Source organism: Acanthochromis polyacanthus, chromosome 13 (genome assembly GCF_021347895.1).
Source record: "Acanthochromis polyacanthus isolate Apoly-LR-REF ecotype Palm Island chromosome 13, KAUST_Apoly_ChrSc, whole genome shotgun sequence".
Classification (NCBI taxonomy): domain Eukaryota; kingdom Metazoa; phylum Chordata; class Actinopteri; family Pomacentridae; genus Acanthochromis; species Acanthochromis polyacanthus.
Window position 1 is genome coordinate 32,469,649 of NC_067125.1, and position 16,645 is coordinate 32,486,293.

The window sequence follows — 16,645 nt, forward strand, 5'->3', positions numbered from 1 at the left end:
GCTATTATTAGAATATCTGCGCTCTCATCAGTTTTTACAAAAAGTTACATTTCTGGGGGGGTAAAAATCATATGATTTTTTAAAAAATGCAATCAAAATATGTTCACAGTAATTAGTTTGGGGACAAAAATAGCAAATGAACATACTTCCTGAATTCTGTCTGAATTAATAATAATAACAATGATGATCATAAACATCCATGTGATATTTTAACTGAACTATGTCCTTAACCTTTGTTTTAATGACGCAAAAGAAAGTACTGTTGTGAAATCCTCTCATCACCCCAACAGGCGTCAAACTTAAATACTTGGTAATGTGTGATCAGTTCACATGAATCGAAAGCATTTTTCATTGGAAGTAAATTTAATATGGGACATTCCATTAATCCAACACGGAGAAAAACTATACCAGAAATACATATAAGGTTTTGTAAGAGATGATTAATTCCTGTATATTATGTTTTTGTGCTCCGGTGTCTCCACCTCTGGATGTTCTTGGGTCAGAGAGAGTTTACTGCAACTGCAACAGGCGCAGGGCGGAACTGCTGTTTGCAGTCTGTCGAAGAAACACGGACGCTCAGGCGGAGTTTAGCGACACACACTCAAGTCAAGAGCTCAACAGTTTAAACCCCAGCCTGCTAGGGCAAATCCCCAGCTTTCTCCGACGACATCGCGGACCCCGCCGCGACTTGTTTATGGGTGTTTCGGAGGTGTTTGAACTTCCCTCACATTTTCCCCAACGTATTTCCACGAAGGGAGGCGGCGGTGGAGCCAGCGCTCGGCAGCCATCTTTGGACCTGCCTGGGAGTGGGATCTACTGACTACTCTGGCACCCCAGTTACTTCAAGGGTGGGGATTTTAACCTACAGTAATTCACAAATGTGTGCGTTATAATCGACTGACAGCGTGAAAAACCACGAGAACTTGGCGCACGAAACCGCCTCGCCGGGGATGAAACGGGAGCAACACTTTTATAATCTCAAAGTGTTTTGAATTACGCGACATTCTCCACAGCGCTGAAACCCTGGCCTGTCAGAAGAGGGTGAGTTTCGGCTAACTGGCTAAGCTAACTTAGCAAACATCACACAGGTTAGCGTGCTAATTTAGAATTTTCTCGAAAACAACTCAGAAAAATCGTTCATATCCACGTTATTCCTGCTTGTACTCAACTGTTATGGTAGTAAACACGACGTGAGTGTTGCTTGGAGTGTTTCATCATATGACACGTAACTTGGCTAACGTTAAGTTTGGTGTGTAGCTAACATCCCAGTCAACGTTGGCGAGTTGGGAGCTCCTGAAACCCCTGATTTGGTAGCGCACGCTTGAGAATATTGTTAAGTCTTTGCATTTTAGACTTTGTTACTTCGACTTTTTTCTGTGACAACCTGAAACAGTTGTGGGAAAGTGACAACTTCCCGCAAATCCCTCCTCGTACACTTTCTAATTCCACTTGTGTTGCAACTCCAGTGAGGGGTTACCACAGGTAACTTAGGCTGAAACGCAGCAGGTAAATACTGTGCTGCTGCTTTACCCTGGAAATGTTCATTTTTGTTTTTCTGAGAGGCTCACCTGCTCATTTAAACGTTTTACTGAGCAATACAGTATTGTGTTTATTTTAAGTGTCTATAACTACATACAAACTCAGGCCCAGTTACCATGTAAATCAATTGCACTTCAATTCAGGCCTCCACATAAACATGCACTTCATTAAACGTTAAAGTTTAGTTTTTGGTCTTTGTCATGGGTGGTAAAGATAAAGGAAACAGTGGTGGTTGACACAGTGTGATTCAGTGTTTATTGTGCTGTGGATTGGAGTGCCATAAGGAAATGACTTCACTGATCCCTGTCACGGTTAAAAATTTAAATAGTGCTTTGATTTCTAAAAAAAAAAAAGATGATAGCTGTATTTTGTAAGGACAAGTTGTCAGTATGATGTGACAGGTCTAACATTTTTTTTGCTGTCCTTATTTGCAGTACAAATATGAAGACATGCAATCACTCTTGTGTCAAGACAGACAGATAATCAGTAGTCAAAATGCTCACCAGGCCCCATTCCTACCTCCCTATAGCTGTGCGAACAGGAAATGCTGAGAAATGCAGCGCAGTGAGGGCATACATTGGGAATTCCAGCCCTCCAGCTTTGTTGTCCTGTCCTGCTGCATTCTTGTGCGTATGTGTGTGTGCTAGCTGGAACGCAAGGGTGTTTTATGAAGGTATCAGTTATCGTCACTCACTTTTGTGCTCACGTGTCCACAGTTGAAAATGCTATCATGAGATATGACAACAAAGCTCATTCATGAGCAACAATGTAGTAAAGAACAATGGCAATAAAGAGGCACAGTCCCACATGGTAATGAGGCTTTATTTCAGGGCCGTGGCTGCATCTGTGTAGAATAGTGAGTTATTCAGTGTTGTTGTGAGACAAAAGATGTCTGCTTGAACTGGGGGCTGTTTCTTCCAGGCTGGGAAAGAAGTCTTGTGACTGTAGCGTCAGCTCTGCATCTGTTTGCAGCTGATCATCTGAGCCGCATGGACTCAGTAACTTCTCTAACTGATCTAGTACAGTCTGCATTTGTATTACTGCAGTTAAGCTATATAAAACTGAGCTTAAACTTGACTTTGGCATTTTGGACTTGAACTGTATTCTTTTCATCTCTGAAATTTTTAAAGGTCAATTAATCCAAAATTCATAAAACAAACAAATAATTAAAAAAAAACATTTTCCCTGATGTCCCAGTGGTGTCTAATCATACTGGTAGTTTTGTTTTTGTATGGTAAGCTTTTGAGATAAAGTGAATCTGTACCACATTACAGTGTGTATTTTTAATGTTTTTTGTTTGTTTTTTTCTTTTTACATTCAGAGAAAAACAAGATCTCTTTTGACTGTTTCCAGTAATGTTTACCCAGGACATTACTTTTGGAAAGAAATGCTGCTTTTCATTTGTATTTTTTTCCACAACAAATTATTTGTCGACACTGAATTGGAATATTTCAGCTGTTGGAAGGGCAAATGAAACCAGAACTATCAGTATGGTTAGAAACCACTGAAAAATAATTGGGAACTTTTTCATGATTTTTGTTGACTAACCCTTTAATCACTTGTGGGAAGATTATACAGTATGGACAGCGTTTGGTATGTTTGAGAGTGTGTGTTTACCAAGTACTTACAGGTTTAACAAGTAGTGCTGTCACTGGAATGCTTTGTTTCACTTCATGCATCGTTCACGCAATGAAGGAGCTTGTTGTTACCTCGATGTCTTTGTTCGAGCTGCAGATTGTCAGCTGCAAGACAGTTCTTTGTATCACATCTGTCTACATAGTCACTGAAGGTGTGAGGGGAGGTTGTCAGGACACAGCCCACTGATTTCATTGCTGTAGTTACTATGGAAACGGGAGCCTTATCTCTTGCTACCTCAGGATTTCCAACTGGCCATTCTCCACTTTTGCACCTGACATCATGGTCCAGCTCATGCTTTGTGCTGCTTTTTCTCACTCTTGGGAGAACTCTCACGCTAATGTGACATGGATAATATTGTAGCATATCATTACCAGTATAAAGGAAAGTGAAGAATATGTGAATTGTCATCCCAAAACATCCAAATTAACATTAACCATTGAGACCACTCTTTAAATAAATTTTACTTTACCAACATTCATTTGATACTTCAAAAAACAGGCCATCCAATTTATACATGGGACATATGAATGCATGCAAGTTATGCCACCCTGCTGTTCTGTTATTCCATTGCATTTATTCTTGTTTTTCCCTGTATTTCTAGCTCTGAACACATATGAAACCACTGTCCTGCAGATGAGCCATCGGTGGGGGCTACCGCGTCGCTGTCGCAGACCCAGATAGTTCCTGGCGGCAGCGGCATTGCCCCCAACTCCCCATTATGCCCAACAGCAGTCGGGCGGGGAGCCTGAAGGACCCCGAAATTGCTGAGCTCTTCTTCAAGGAGGACCCAGAAAAGCTCTTCACGGATCTGCGGGAAATTGGACATGGCAGCTTTGGTGCTGTATATTTTGTGAGTATTTCACAACATAAGCACATGGTCCAAGCCTCAGGCCATGCTCAGTCTGACATCAGAACTGCTTCTGAGAAGGTTGCTGAGAAATGCAGCCTCCTTTTTTTTCATTTTAGTAAGACCGCTCCGTTGGTGCATTGGGGTGCTGTAAAGAACTAAACAGTCGTTAGGATAGAGAAGCTGAATAGAAAAAAATCCCATATCATAGAAAGGCAAGGTAAATCAAAGCCAGTTTAGTTTTATGGCGTCATTCAATAGCATGGAAGCTCAAACAGTAACAGAAGGTAATATAAAAAGTCAATATAAGCTACAAATGCAGTAACATAAACCACTAACTAAAAGTGCAGTTTAAATGTCAGGTTTATAAAGAATATACTTCAATATTTCAGCTTTGTTGCCTTAACGGTCATTAGGATACTATTCATAAATATTCTGTTGTGATACAGAGAGAACATTGTTCTATAAACCACACATTATTTTAAATTCTTTATAACATTTTAGAATAATACAGAAGCATTTTTAAAATGCAGAATGGTTTTAGCTGTATTCACGTGGCAGCCTAATGCTTTGATGTCTAGTGAGTTAACAAGCAAATTTTACAGTAAAAAAAAAAACTGATATGTTCTGGTTCTGATGATGAGATCTTATATAAAATCTTTTAGTATGTGATATTTTGGGTGTGACATTATGCTCTCGATTCAATGCAGAGCAGCAGATAAAATGGTTTATATAATAATATCTATAATGTAGATATTATGCCCAAGTACTCAGAAATATGTTTGTCAGCTCCCTCAGAATTGTATCCCATAATGTTACAGTGCCATGCTGGTTCAACACAAAATCACAGAGTCTTCATTGTCTGAATACTAATGTGGTACATGTGGCTGAGTCTCGAATACCGATTATATTGTCATGCTTATTGAATCAATAAGGTTTTGATGTTATTAATACACCAAAACACAATTTATCTTTGCAATAAGAAAATATCATGGGGATCTCAAAATATTTAAGTGTGGTTCTTCTACTGTTACCAATGTAGCCTGAGTCAACAAAGTAAATTGAAAATTGTAGTGTAAAAATGATAATTAGCAATATGTGATGCGTTTATCTTTCAGGCACGGGATGTGCGGACAAATGAGGTGGTGGCCATCAAGAAGATGTCTTACAGTGGGAAGCAGTCCACTGAGGTATGACAGCTTTCCCTAACTTATTTCATGTTAGCTGAATGTTTACTCTAGGGCTGGACCCGAATATTGGTTTGCTACGGCACTATCCGGATATTAATTTTGGTATCCGAATATTCGCGCCCACCCCCCGCCCGCCCGCCGTCAGACGTCGCTGGGCGGAAACAATATGCAGCTTCACTGTCTTCCCTCCGCCTTCGGCCCACATCGGCTCATCTCGTCCTGTGATCACATAAACATATACACATATGTCTACAACATATACACATATGTCGATGTGATCACCCCCTCCTCCCCCCAGACGAAAATATTCAGAGCTCGTCTCTTCCCTGCGCCTTCGGCCCATTTCGGCTCATCCCGCCGTGTTCTTCGGCTCATTTCAGCTCCTCCATTCATGTTTGTAAACACCACCCGAATGGCCGGGTGGTTGCCGACTCTGAAGTCAAGCTTCACTTCGTTGCATAAACACGAGACAAGATGCTGAAGACCGGTGTTTGGGAATTCTTCAGTTTAACTAAAGACTAAACGAGGGCAAAATGTGGACCCGGGAGACCAGACGAACAGATCCGACTATTCGGGCCGTCTCCGCCGCCACTGCCGTGCCGCCGCACGAACCACACGAACCACACGAACCACACGAACCACACGACCGGATCCGAATATTCGGGCCGTCTCTGCCACGTCCAGAAACCACTATTCGGGCCAGCCCTAGTTTACTCATGCATTTGTTTTTTTCTCTTGTTGTTGTGGTTCCATGAATTTTACTGTTTTCCCAGAAATGGCAAGACATAATCAAGGAAGTGAAATTCCTGCAGAGAATACAGCATCCAAACAGCATAGAGTACAAAGGATGTTACCTACGAGAGCACACTGCTTGGGTAAGATTCTGTACCTGAGTGGTGGTGATTATAATGTATGACTAACATGCTTTAACAGGTGCTTAATAGAGAATGACAAAAAACAAATTCACACAAAATGCTCCTTGTTTCATTGCAGCTGGTAATGGAGTATTGCCTAGGCTCTGCTTCAGACTTGCTAGAAGGTGAGTTGAAAACCTTGAAGTCATGATCATTGTGTGAGGCTGCATGACTAATAGGAGGAGACGGTATTCTCTTTGCAATTGTCGATTTACATCACTGGTGATGCATTCTTTCCAGTTCACAAGAAACCTCTGCAAGAAGTTGAAATAGCTGCAATTACCCATGGTGCTCTTCAAGGGCTGGCTTATCTTCACTCCCACAACATGATTCACCGGTGAGCGTTTCAAGTGTTTAGGAGCATGCTGTGCACCAAGTGCTTATGCCCTGAGGCATTCTGCCTTCTATGTGGCGCTGTAATCATTTCCGCTTATGTGTTCAACAGCGATATCAAAGCAGGAAACATCTTGCTGACGGAGCCAGGGCAGGTAAAACTAGCGGATTTTGGCTCTGCCTCCATTGCCTGTCCTGCGAACTCCTTTGTTGGGACTCCATATTGGTATGTTACAAAATGTGTATATTACAGTTTGCTTTAGAGCACCTCTGCATTTTTTCAGCAATTACCATTTACATATTTTCATTATGCTGTATGTGTTTGCTTTCTCAGGATGGCCCCAGAAGTAATTTTAGCTATGGATGAGGGTCAGTATGATGGAAAGGTGGACATTTGGTCTTTGGGAATAACCTGCATTGAATTAGGTATGTCACTATTCTATATGGCCTGATTCACATTTCACACTAAGACTTTATTTGCTGTTACATTGCGTACGTCTACACATTTCTTTTTATACTTTAGTAAACCTCTCATACCCAGTATTAGTTTTGCTCTGAGTCATTCAATAATTGAATAACCTTGCTTTTTCACCTCTTCATTTTTCTTCACATTATATGTCCTAAATGTAACCTGTGTCTTTGTTTGTAGCTGAGAGGAAGCCTCCACTGTTCAACATGAATGCAATGAGTGCCTTATACCATATAGCACAGAATGAGAGCCCCGCACTGCAGCCTAGTGAATGGTGAGTTTAGAGTTAAATATTTAAGTTTTAAACAAACTGACTCCAACAAGTTACATTCTAAACTTTCATTTGCCCACATTTCATTTCTTAACCACAGGACGGATTACTTCAGAAACTTTGTAGATTCTTGCCTTCAGAAATTTCCCCAGGATAGGCCAAACTCTGAGGAGCTCTTAAAGGTAAGAATCGAAAGTGGCTGTGACAAATTTCTGTTACCGTTCATGGCTAATCCTTATAGCCCTATAAGAATTAAGGATATAATAATGCAACATTAATTATGTGTGTTCTTCCTCCAGCATGCGTTTGTCCAACGTGAGAGACCAGAATCGGTTCTAATAGACCTGATAAATCGAACTAAAGATGCCGTGCGGGAGCTAGACAATCTGCAGTATCGTAAAATGAAGAAGATCTTGTTTCAGGAAGCCCACAATGGCCCCACAACTGAGGCGCAAGACGAGGAAGAGGTCTGTTATGTGACTTTCAACCGCTTCTAGCTTGCATCAGTGTTTTTCATTTTATACTGTTGTGTCATCCTATGTTATAAGAGGACATTGTTGTAACCTGTTACTGTCTGTCTTGTGTTATTTTTAGGAGCCAGAACACAGTGTGGGTAGGACGGGTACAGTGAACAGCGTAGGGAGCAACCAATCCATCCCCAGTATGTCAATCAGTGCCAGTTCCCAGAGCAGCTCTGTCAATAGTCTAACAGATGCAGGCGATGACAAGAGTGAGGTGGACATCGAGGGAGACCACACAGTGATGTCCAACAGCTCTGTCATAAATCTCAAACCTGTAAGAAGTTCAGACTTCCCAATGAAGTCTTGTCTTTTCATGTATTTTTCACTGCTAGTAATCATTGTAATTGAGTGTAGTATTATTGTAATCACAGTTTGCTACAAATTTCTTTGAAATACATTTGGAGACATTGTGTGGATCACCTCTGATTGCCATGCGATTTGTTTTTCTGTTAACGTGTTCCTCTGTGCATTTTTGTATACCGTTTAGGAGGAAGAGACGCGCAATGAAGAGTCAGAGCCTCACAACCGGCCAACTGAGCCACAGTCCCCTCCTGCACACACTCCACGGCCAAAACGAAACCGCGAACACTTTGCTACTATACGCACAGCTTCAGTGGTAACAATGCAGTTTTTGTACTTCGAATTCTAATATTACAGCCACTGAAATAACTGCTTGTTAACTCAAATAACAGTCAATTTTTCTGCTTGGCATTTTCCACATCCATGAGTTGTCAAAAAGCAAGTATTCTCAGATACTGTCCTTGTAATAACTGAATGCTTTTATTTTAAGGTCAAAAGTAATTTTCTTTATGTAAGCAAAAGCAAAGTCATTTCCCAGCTTGAAACATTTATGCTTATGGGTATTTAAATCGTGTTTATTCCACCTAACATTAAGAAAATCTGTGTCCTGTGTTTGCCAGCTCACTCGCCAGATTAAGGAGCATGAGCAAGATTCTGAATTAAGGGAACAGATATTAGGCTACAAGCGCATGAGGCGGCAGCATCAGAAACAACTGATGGCTCTGGAAAACAAGCTGAAAGCTGAAATGGATGAGCACAGACTCCGTCTGGACAAGGAGCTAGAGAACCAGAGGAATAGTTTTGCCCAGGAGATGGAGAAACTGGTCAAGAAACACCAAGCATCTATGGAGAAAGATGTATGTATTCAAATCATACATGTAGTCACTAAGTGTTTCCATTTACACAGGCCAATGTTTTGCATAGATCAAACTGAATTATTATGTATCTTTCTCGATCAGGCAAAAACCTTTAGTAATGATGAAAAGAAGTTCCAACAGCATATCCAGAGTCAACAGAAGAAAGAGCTAAACAGCTTTGTGGAGTCCCAGAAACGGGAATACAAACTTCGCAAGGAGCAACTGAAAGAGGTAGAGAGATGTGCTCTCCTCCCATACACTACTCCCCAAGCGTTCCTTTCAGTCTACCTGCAGCTAACAAATGACATCAATCAGCAGTAGGAAGTCAGTACTACTAGTGACCAGTAATCCTTCTTCTTTTAAGGAACTGAATGAAAACCAGTCAACACCCAAGAAAGAAAAGCAGGAGTGGTTGTCCAAGCAGAAGGAGAACTTCCAACACTTCCAAGCAGAGGAGGAGGCCAACTTACAGCGCAGACAGAGGCAGTACCTGGAGCTGGAGTGTCGCAGATTCAAACGGAGGATCTTGATTGCTCGCCACAACATTGAGCAGGACCTAGTGCGAGAGGTCAGTACTCTCTCCTACATTGTATTGCTGGTCTTTAATGCTACAAATTTTGAATAATCACTTAATAAAATACAATTGGTCCCTTAATTTGTCTTTGATAAATGACTTTCTGTTCTCTTTTTCTCTTCATGTGCATGTAATTAGGAGCTAAACAAGCGTCAGACCCAGAAGGATTTGGAGCATGCCATGCTTCTCCGGCACCACGAATCCATGCAAGAGCTGGAGTTCCGCCAGGTCAACACCATCCAAAAGACGAGGGCTGAGCTGATCCGCCTACAGCACCAGACGGAGCTCACCAATCAGCAGGAGTACAACAAGAGGAGGGAGCGGGAACTTAGACGCAAGCACGTCATGGAGGTCCGCCAGCAACCCAAGAGCCTCAAGGTTAGAATGAGCTGAACTATTTTTCCCATTTATGAAAAGCCTGATTTTCAGGTGCTACTTGCTCAGCCTGGGCTCCAAAATTGTGATTGTACAGACTTAATAAAAATAAAAAAGTTCTGATTCTGTGTTATTTATATTTAAAAATATATAATACATTTAACCACTTTTCTCTTCAACATAGTCCAAAGAGCTACAGATCAAGAAGCAGTTCCAGGACACATGTAAGATCCAGACCAGACAGTATAAAGCACTGAGGAACCATCTGCTGGAGACGACACCAAAGTCAGAGCACAAAGCTGTCCTTAAACGGCTGAAGCAGGAGCAACACCGCAAACTTGCCATCTTGGCAGAGCAGTATGACCACTCCATCAATGAAATGCTTTCTACTCAGGCGGTGAGTCTAGTAATGCCAGGAATTTAGAATCCTTAAGTTGCAAAATAGGACTATTTAAATGCCACCCAGTAACACATTTTACCACCTCTAATTGAATATGTCCAAATCAGAAATGGTTACATATGTACATTTTACTCCTCTGATCCTGATTGTGATCTTCTCCTCCCTCCTTAGCTTCGTCTGGATGAGACTCAGGAGGCTCAATGCCAAGGCCTACGAATGCAGCTACAGCAGGAGCTGGAGCTTCTCAATGCCTACCAGAGCAAGATCAAGATGCAGACGGATGCCCAGCATGACCGTGAGAGGAAGGACCTGGAGCAGAGGGTGTCACTCCGAAGGGCCCTGCTAGAACAAAAGGTTCCTCTCTATGAATTATTCTCATGAGATTTACATTGATTGAATCTCACAATCATTTGCAAGATCTGAGTTTTACAGGTAGTTTGAATGTAAAAGCTCAACACTCTCACACTTGTACTTGAAGTATTCTGGTTGTTTAGGCATGCTCCTATCAAAATTTGGTGATGCTGTGCTTGGATTTACATGAGCTTTGTGGACTCAATGTATTAATAATGAAAAATACGGAATTTCTCCATCCTTAACAGATGCAGCAAAATTACAGGAAAGTAGTGGAGATTAATCATCAAGCTTAGTTTGTACATGTCTACTATTTGCATTTAATCAGGTAATGTAGGTGAAAACTATTGTCAGTGTGATCCATTGGTGTGCTGAAATTTCATTTTCAGAAGAGAAATTTTGGCTTATAAGAAAAGCACATCCTAGAAAGTCATAAATTTGTGACTATTGATACAAAATGCACAATAGTCTGATAGAAGTTCATGTGCACACAAAGGAGGAATGAGAAGGAAACATGAATCTGGAAAATACTTTATACATGCTCAAAGAAACTCCCCTTGTTAAAATCAGTTTTGTGCCTTTCTATTATGGTTTCCCACTCTATATGCTAAACTGCTGCAGTGAATCAACATTGGTTTTTACTCAGTCTTATTTTCTCCTTCTTTCTATAGATTGAGGAAGAGATGCTGTCCTTGCAGAATGAACGCTCGGAGCGAATCCGGAGCCTGCTGGAACGCCAAGCCAGAGAAGTTGAGGCTTTTGACTCAGAGAGTATGCGCCTAGGCTTCAGCAAAATGGTGCTATCAAACATCTCCCCTGAGGCTCTTAGCAATAGCTTTCCCGGTGCTCCAGGAAGTTGGAGTCACCATCAGCAACAGCACCCGTCTGGGAGCTCTCATGGGCCACACTGGGGCAGCGGCAGTTTGGGTGCAGGGTCAAGCCACCAAGGCAGCCATCACCACTATCACTCCAGTCCAGGAGGGGCACCTATGCAGCAAGGCTGGGGCCAGGGCATGCAGGGAACAGGGGGTCCACGGCCGTGGGGCCACCCATCATCTGGATCTCTGGTCTCTCGCAACAGTGGAGGTATCCAGAACAGCCCCCAAGCAATGGGGAGGACATCCTCAGGAGGGCGCAGTGAGCAGGGCATGAGCAGGAGCACTAGTGTCACCTCTCAGATATCTAACGGGTCACACCTCTCCTACACATAGATCCAGCATTAGCCCTGGAGTTAGTTTGAGTGTGGAGATGTAGAATCCAACAAACAGCAGGACAGAGTATTGGCTGAGCTCTGCTGCTCTGTCTCTCGCTGTGACACTACCCTACCATTTCTCCCATGTACAGATGTGGATGTGTGATTAAATAAATGTTGCTCAGGTCAAAAGGGCTGGAAAAGGCACAGCCTGTCCTCACGGCAGTTTATCGGCACACATACAAATCCTTAAATTTATTTTACATAAGCAACTTGAGTGTCAACATGTTACTCCCCTTTGTTTTTATTTACAGCTCTGTCCTACGGAGGAATTTTTAAAAGCATACGTTTGCTATTCACAGCCATTGCTCCCATTTTGCACATGAAGCACTGTTAAAATGCCTTTGACCCGTGTTAACCTTGTCCTGAGAAATGTGGTATCAATCACAGTAAACCGATTCAATTCAGGACACCACCCCTCCTTCATTATCCCTATTCATTTTCACTAATACACTGGTCAATTCTCTGATGGTGGTTAAAGTTGCAGCAGACATAACTGAAGGTGCTTTGCTGATGTGTGACAAAGCCTGCTGTAATGGTCATTCTGATAAATTAGATGCCTCTTTTTATTCAGTAGTTGTATTTCATGTTTGATTTAATGATCATCAACCAAAATGACACTTTTCAAATTCAGAGCCAAATAAACTAATCTATAGCTAGCTAATCTAGCTATTTCAGGCGTATGCTACAACACTACAACAGTGCCTTTAGTACTATGACAATTGAAATCAGTCTTGGATGCTTATGGTTGAATATTTTAAATTTCAGCATTTTCTGATCAGTGCTAGTGTATGTTTTAGTTCAGCCTCTTTAACACGTGATTTTAGTTCCAGACTTCTTTTTTTGCAGTTTATTATATTTACAGTGTATGCAGTAAAGTTGGTTTGAGTCTTATAAATATTGAGAAATAGAACATTACTTGTGCGTATTAGTAACTATATTTTTATGTTTTTAGGTGGTACTCAAGGGGTAAACTTGGAAACTCCTGCATTACAGAGAATGTCACTGTATTTGTTCACAGGAGGAATTGTGAGACTCATTGGCCTTTAAAAACAATCCTAGTATTGATCTGTTTATTTTTATTAGTGCCTTTTCAAACTGCTGCCTTTTTCAAAGCACTTTATACAGCTAAATGTGTGTAAAATTTATATTTGACTTCTTTTCGCAAAGCACCTGGTGGATGAATGTTTCATCGGTACGTATGTAGTTAAGTTCAGGAGTCAAACTCACTTGTGCTGTGATTATTTTTTTTATTTTTTTAGGAGCATTTTCCCAAGTTACAGACGTGGCATCGGGTATGACGGTCTACTATATGTGGGTGAAAGTATTATCCCCCATTTTCTAGCTGTTACCGCATTTTCAAACCGTAGCTGTTGGTTATCTCCTGGGTGTGTTCATGCTGAATTTTGCTTGAATAGAGTATGTGAGGGTGCTGCAGGCTTATTAGAAATGTTTTGGCCACATTTTTTATGTTACAAACCAAACTGAGTAAGCTGAAGAGAGTCTATTATGTGCAGGCAGGTAGCTTAAGGTACTTGTCATGACCATGACAGCAGGCTTGGTGCTACTAAACTAAGAACACGATTGAACCATGTCGGCACCCAAATTCGCACCATTCAAAATCTGAAAGATGCTACGGTATAAATGTTACAGCACCTCATCGAAACCCCAAAACAAGGGTGACAGAATCAAGATGACATTGTTACATAGAAATGTAAAACTGATACAACCCACACTCTTAAGAAAACAGCCAAATGGAGAATATATGTGGCAAGAAGCTCTTGGGTATTCAGTTGATAGCTCAAGCAGTTTCTCTCTGAATAGTATGTGTTTCTCCTTTCTCCCTGTCTCTCTGGTGTGTGGTTGATAGTATATCCCTGGAGAAATACGTACATACCCTTTTAACCTTTTAACAGCATCTCATTCAAGTGAGACTTGTCATCTCCATGCAGAAAAAAATAAAACTCTTAGTTAAAAGGTCTTTTAGGATAATTCTCCAGAGATTTAAAGACATGCCCCCCTGAATCTCAAAGCTGGAGTTAAACATTCATCTGTTTGTTGAGGGTTTTCTGAGAAAAATTTAAAAACTGAACTCCCATTTTAATAACAATAATTTCTAAAATTAACTTCATTTAACTGACAGGAGCAAACCTTTCACTCAAAGTTAAGGTGGTGATGAGTTGTGTGGACATTGGAAGATATTCTTGGTGTTGTGTACACAGACAAAAATGCCTCATTCACATATTTCCTGTCCTCTCCTTTAAATGCCACATATGTAGTCAACCGGCCATCTCTGAGCATTACCACTGCACACATTTTTCCCCATTCCACTCATTCAGAGCCGCTCCTTCAGATGCTGGCTCTCTCTGAATGTTGTTCTTTGATGTATTCCTATCACGTTTGAGGACACAAAAATGCTGGGATCTTTATTTTTTTCTCGGTGGGATTTTAATTTTCCGTATGTGTATATCCTACCTGGAAAATAATGCATTATATCAAGTTACATATGGTTTGGTCCCAAAACTTGTTTTTTTTATGCCAACTGATTGGTTCCAGCTACTGTTACACAGCAGGTTATATTCATCATTTCTTCTGATTTATTCATATTTGGTAAAGAAAATGAGAATGTATTTATCATTATTAGATTCTTACCATAATTCAAAGGCCAAGGCCGAGCGTTTGAATGTTAGGCCAATCAAACCTCACATACATGCCAACTTAAACTTTATATGAACACGTTTTGTTCACTTTTATGTCATGGGTTGTGTGTGTGAGGGACTCTGGATATTGTCGTCTGTCATAAGACCTCTCCGCCAGCCTGGATTTTATTTTATTTTTTAATTATTTTACTTTAACTTTGATGTCAGATTTTGTCCTACTGACTGAAAGCATGTGGGATACTGAACAAGAATCGGCAACAGAAAATAGCGATCCTTTCTATGGTCAAACACTGTGCCATACCTGAGTTGCCAAGCCCAGACACCACTGCATTTGTTTCATCTCCATGGTTTTTAACCTATCAATGGGCAGACGACATGTAATGTATGAAACATAACAAGTTGGTTCTGGTCTCGTGGCCAAAGTAAAAAGGCTTGAAAAGATGACGGGGTGACAGGCAAATTATGAAAAGATATTGCATTTCTTTGAAGATGTCAGTATTCTTTGGCACATTACCACTACAACTCATAAACCTGTATTAAAATGTATAGATGGTGGAACTTGTTATTGAATGTCAGAGAGATTATGAAGATACTACATAAGAGATGGTAAAGTACTAAAAGTGAATTTCAATTGTGTAAAAAGATTGATGAAACAAAAATAAAAAATAGGATCAAATTTACTATATTGTTTGTATTGTATTTACCGTTGTGTTGGCAGAGGGATATTGAACAGAAATCAGCTGTAATAAAGTAATTTTAGTATAATCCTCCTTGTGTATTTCTTTTATTTCTGTTGTCCTGAATACAGAAAGTGTGCAGGTTTAAGTTGTTAATACAGAGGCAGCAGTGGTGCCTGTTGTGAGAAGTGATTGGCCACTCCTTTTGCCACGCCTGATCTGATATGTCAAGTTCATTCGCTGAATCTCTGAAATACAAATGTGAGTGGTAGCATCTATCGTGACTAACAGCTATGCATTAGTTGTGGGACCTGACCATAAGCACCACAGGGAGGGCAAAACCGTAAAGACAGATTTCTGTTTTTACTTGGAACAAAGTTATCTAACAGTTTGTACCTTTAGATAACGGCAGTGTACACCGATCTCTTTATATTCACAAAACGCCTTTGCAAAGTGAATGAGCCTCATCTTGCTCACATTGCTTCAAAACTGAAATGCCTGTGGAAATACAACAGTTAAATCTCTTCTAATAACACTTAGCAGTAATGCAATTCTGGTTTTCATAACACGAACTGGACCTGATGTTTCGCTTCATGTAGGAATCTTTCCTCTGAGTTTAATAAATGCCTGCAGCATCAAAGAGCAGCAGGATACATACAAGCATCTCAAAAGCCTAAGAAGGACGCGCATTTATGAATACATAGCAGTGCAGTGGTAACAGTATTAACTGCAAATTATTCTTTGACATGGAGACAGAATGCACGTTTCTTCAGATCACTCAGGTGAAATGTTGCACACAGACTCACAGTTTGTAAGCTACATTTAAATCATTTGTTGCATAGCTGAAACCTGAGTTCCCACACAGATTGGTGTATTTTATCTGTATAAGTTGGATCTGCTTACTAAAGTAACAGGTTTTCTTTTATGTCAGATGTTTCTTATTTTTATTTAGCAAGATTTTTTCCATTTCACAGCACGGTATTTGACATTATTGTGCATGTGGATGCATTATGTGACCACTAGTAAAATATGGCAACAGATGGCAAAGTTGCTGTAGTTCACAGAATTTTCAGTGTTGCAGTGTTGTTCTTTTGGGCTGTTTTTAATGGTGACCAGCCTGATAAACACAATGTCAAAGTACCTACATTAGCTCATGCATATCAGGTAATTAGTAATATTTATTATATTTATAAATATTTATTAATAATAGTTATTTATAAAAGAAGAAACCAAAGATTTCTTAATTCTCATATTGGCCTAGTTTTGCACAAGCATCTATACTATAACAACATTATAACATTCCCAAAATGAATTATGGCTTCTTCAGTGACTCCATCTGCAGACGAATCGTTTGCCGTTATTGTGCTAAAAAAATCGTTTTAGTCCACAAAAGCAATTATCCTCACGTGTCTGCGTAGTTTTACCTCCTCTGTGTTCTACATGACCCATTTCAGTCATTTTTACCAGTTAAAATAAA

At 40.5% G+C, this 16,645-nt stretch overlaps 1 protein-coding gene across 1 annotated transcript; it reads left to right on the forward strand.

Annotated features, from left to right (window-relative positions):
* The first annotated feature begins 538 nt into the window (after positions 1 to 538).
* taok1a (TAO kinase 1a) lies at positions 539 to 15,256 on the forward strand. Its single transcript, XM_022211232.2, has 20 exons — positions 539 to 1,041; positions 3,779 to 4,027; positions 5,143 to 5,214; positions 5,988 to 6,089; positions 6,208 to 6,253; positions 6,369 to 6,465; positions 6,574 to 6,687; positions 6,796 to 6,887; positions 7,111 to 7,204; positions 7,302 to 7,383; positions 7,501 to 7,668; positions 7,796 to 7,996; positions 8,210 to 8,338; positions 8,643 to 8,879; positions 8,982 to 9,110; positions 9,244 to 9,447; positions 9,592 to 9,831; positions 10,013 to 10,225; positions 10,400 to 10,582; positions 11,251 to 15,256. The coding sequence occupies exons 2-20, from the start codon at positions 3,896 to 3,898 to the stop codon at positions 11,788 to 11,790; spliced, it is 3,075 nt and encodes a 1,024-aa protein (XP_022066924.2). The 5' UTR covers positions 539 to 1,041; positions 3,779 to 3,895; the 3' UTR covers positions 11,791 to 15,256.
* The last annotated feature ends 1,389 nt before the right edge of the window (positions 15,257 to 16,645 follow it).